Source organism: Cyprinodon variegatus, unplaced genomic scaffold, assembly GCF_000732505.1.
Source record: "Cyprinodon variegatus isolate N-32 unplaced genomic scaffold, C_variegatus-1.0 Scaffold858, whole genome shotgun sequence".
In the NCBI taxonomy this organism is placed as follows: domain Eukaryota; kingdom Metazoa; phylum Chordata; class Actinopteri; order Cyprinodontiformes; family Cyprinodontidae; genus Cyprinodon; species Cyprinodon variegatus.
Genome location: NW_015151311.1, coordinates 163,911 through 166,193, shown reverse-complemented (window position 1 = coordinate 166,193; position 2,283 = coordinate 163,911). Strand labels below are relative to the sequence as shown.

Sequence of the window (2,283 nt, the reverse complement as noted above, 5' to 3'; positions counted from 1 at the left end):
TAAGATAACGAGAATAAAATCATATAATTACGAAATTAGAGCTGAAAATTAGGAGAATGAAGTCATAATATTCGAAAAAAAAATTCATAAAATTACAAGAATAAATTCATAAAATGACAAGAAAATTCGTAAATTACATGAATGAAGTCATAAAATTACGAGAATACAGTCTTAAAATTATGAGAATAAAGTTTTAATATTATGAGAATAAAGCCCTAAAATTACGAGAAACGTTTTATGAACTCTTACAAGAAGCCCTTTCTTCCTTAAAATGAGGAATGTTCAGCATCATGCGAAGTTAAAAAAAATCTGCATATAAAAAAATTCAACCTTTTAAAATTTAAACTCAATATTTTCAGCCTCCTGAGATTCAAGTGGCTCTATTTCACTGTCTTAAATTCGGCGTCTAAATTCAGTGTAAAAAGGGAAGGGGTTAGGGAGATTCATATGAGCGAATGGACTAGGACCACACTGAAAATTTGGAGGAAAATAAAGATAACTTATGGAAGGCCTAAATCAATCTCAGCACTAACCAACATTGGTCTTATAAATGATTTTGTTCCCTCACAGATGGACCCAGGATTCAGAAATTGGTCAAAACGAGGCCTTATAAATCTACACCAACTTCACAAAGATGGGAGTCTTAAATCATTTGAACAATTAAGAGTGGAATTTACACTCCCTAATACAGATTTTTTTAGGTATTTACAACTAAGGGACTTTTTAACAAAACACAGAGAGCGGACTAAAATCCTAGAGCCCACTAAAATTGAAGAATTCCTGATAAAACTNCATATGAAATAAAATCTGTTAATTATATTTATACAGGTTTATAACTAGATCTATTATGATGCATTTTTATTGGTTAGTTAATTCCAAGGTTTTTAGTGCGTTGATGTCAAGCTGTCAAAAAAATGTCAAAAGGGTCATGATTTATGAGATTGAACTAATAACAGTCATAGAGAGTCCTCTATGATAATGACAGGTGTTCTGTCCTAATTATGACAGTCAGTCTGATCCACAGGCCTCCAAATCCAGTGCTAATGATTCGTTTTCAAATGAACAATCTGGTCTAAATCTAGAATCTGTTTGAAACTGTCAAACATCTCAGTCAGTGAGGTGAGTGTGCGCTGGCAGAGCTTAGTTTAAGTGCATTCAGGGATCAGAAAAGGACCTGATGTCTCAGATTTTCTGCTTTCTAGTAAAAAAACAAACAGACTAAAACTAGATCTAATGGGCTTATGTCTGAAATCGACCATCTGCAACCAGAACGCTGGAAGAAAGAGGTTTACCTTCTTCCTGGGTCTGAGTTTCTCCCTCCACTCCTTCAGCTCCACGCTGTGCTCCTCATCGAGCTCCTTCAGCTTCTGGGTCTCATGTTCGATGAGCAGGTGACACTTTTCATTCTGAAAAACCAGCCTGACATTAGTTCCTCATCCCTGAATTAAAGCTAGGTTTGGGTCGGCTTAAAGCGGAGATCTGACCTGCAGCTGCTGCAGCTCTCGGATGTTGGCGTCGCACTGCAGCTGCAGGTCTCTCATCTGGTTTTCATGCTTCTGCTGCTGATGGAGACGCTCGTTCTTCTGCCTCTTCTCCTCCTGCGCAGCAAACTGGAGACACAGTCTGCGTCATCAACCTGTCTGCTAGTCATCTAGCGGCTCTCTGTGATCCGACGCTGCCGCCTCACCTGTTTCACCTTCTCCCTCTCCTGCTCGGGGGTGATCAGAGCTCCCGTGATGCGTAGGCTCTTCTTAAACATGGCCATGCGTGTCTTGGCCTCGCTGCGTTGGATTTTGGGCAGCCGGGCTCTCTCCTGGGTCTGCTTGTTCTTCAGCTCCTCGATCAGTCGCTGGTTGTAGCGCTGCATCTGCTCCATCTCCTGGAAGCAACATAAACCAAATGGTGTTAATACTCGGAAACCAGCAGAATGTTTTTATTTATCCTGTTCTGTCACTTCAGAGCAGAGCTTTGTCATCCAGATGCACATAAGGGACCCTGGAGGAGGCCGTTCAGGTCTGCAGCGATGCTTCATACCTTCTCATGTCTCTTCAGCAGCTGGTGTCTCTGCATGAAGTACTGATCTTTGAGCTGCTGCTTGAACAGCTGGTGTTTCTCCTGCAGGTGGCGTTCTTCCAGCTCCCACATCGCAGCCTCTCTTGCTGCGTCCAGACACAAGAGAAGAAGACGCAGATAGACATTTATTAAAGAGACTTTCCATTCAGAGCTACAATGGAGTATAAGGGCCAGGACAGAGATTTTTTTTCTTCTATTTAGAGAATAATA

At 40.9% G+C, this 2,283-nt stretch overlaps 1 protein-coding gene across 1 annotated transcript in view; it reads right to left on the bottom strand.

The window, feature by feature from the left end:
- The window catches only part of slk (STE20 like kinase), a 42,193-nt gene that overhangs the window by 5,122 nt on the left and 34,788 nt on the right, over positions 1 to 2,283 (bottom strand). The window contains exons 14-17 of the mRNA XM_015397372.1: positions 2,035 to 2,159; positions 1,688 to 1,879; positions 1,485 to 1,610; positions 1,293 to 1,406 (exon numbers count right to left, since the gene is read on the bottom strand). Coding sequence (XP_015252858.1) covers positions 1,293 to 1,406; positions 1,485 to 1,610; positions 1,688 to 1,879; positions 2,035 to 2,159 — 557 coding nt within the window. The remainder of the gene's footprint in view (positions 1 to 1,292; positions 1,407 to 1,484; positions 1,611 to 1,687; positions 1,880 to 2,034; positions 2,160 to 2,283) is intronic.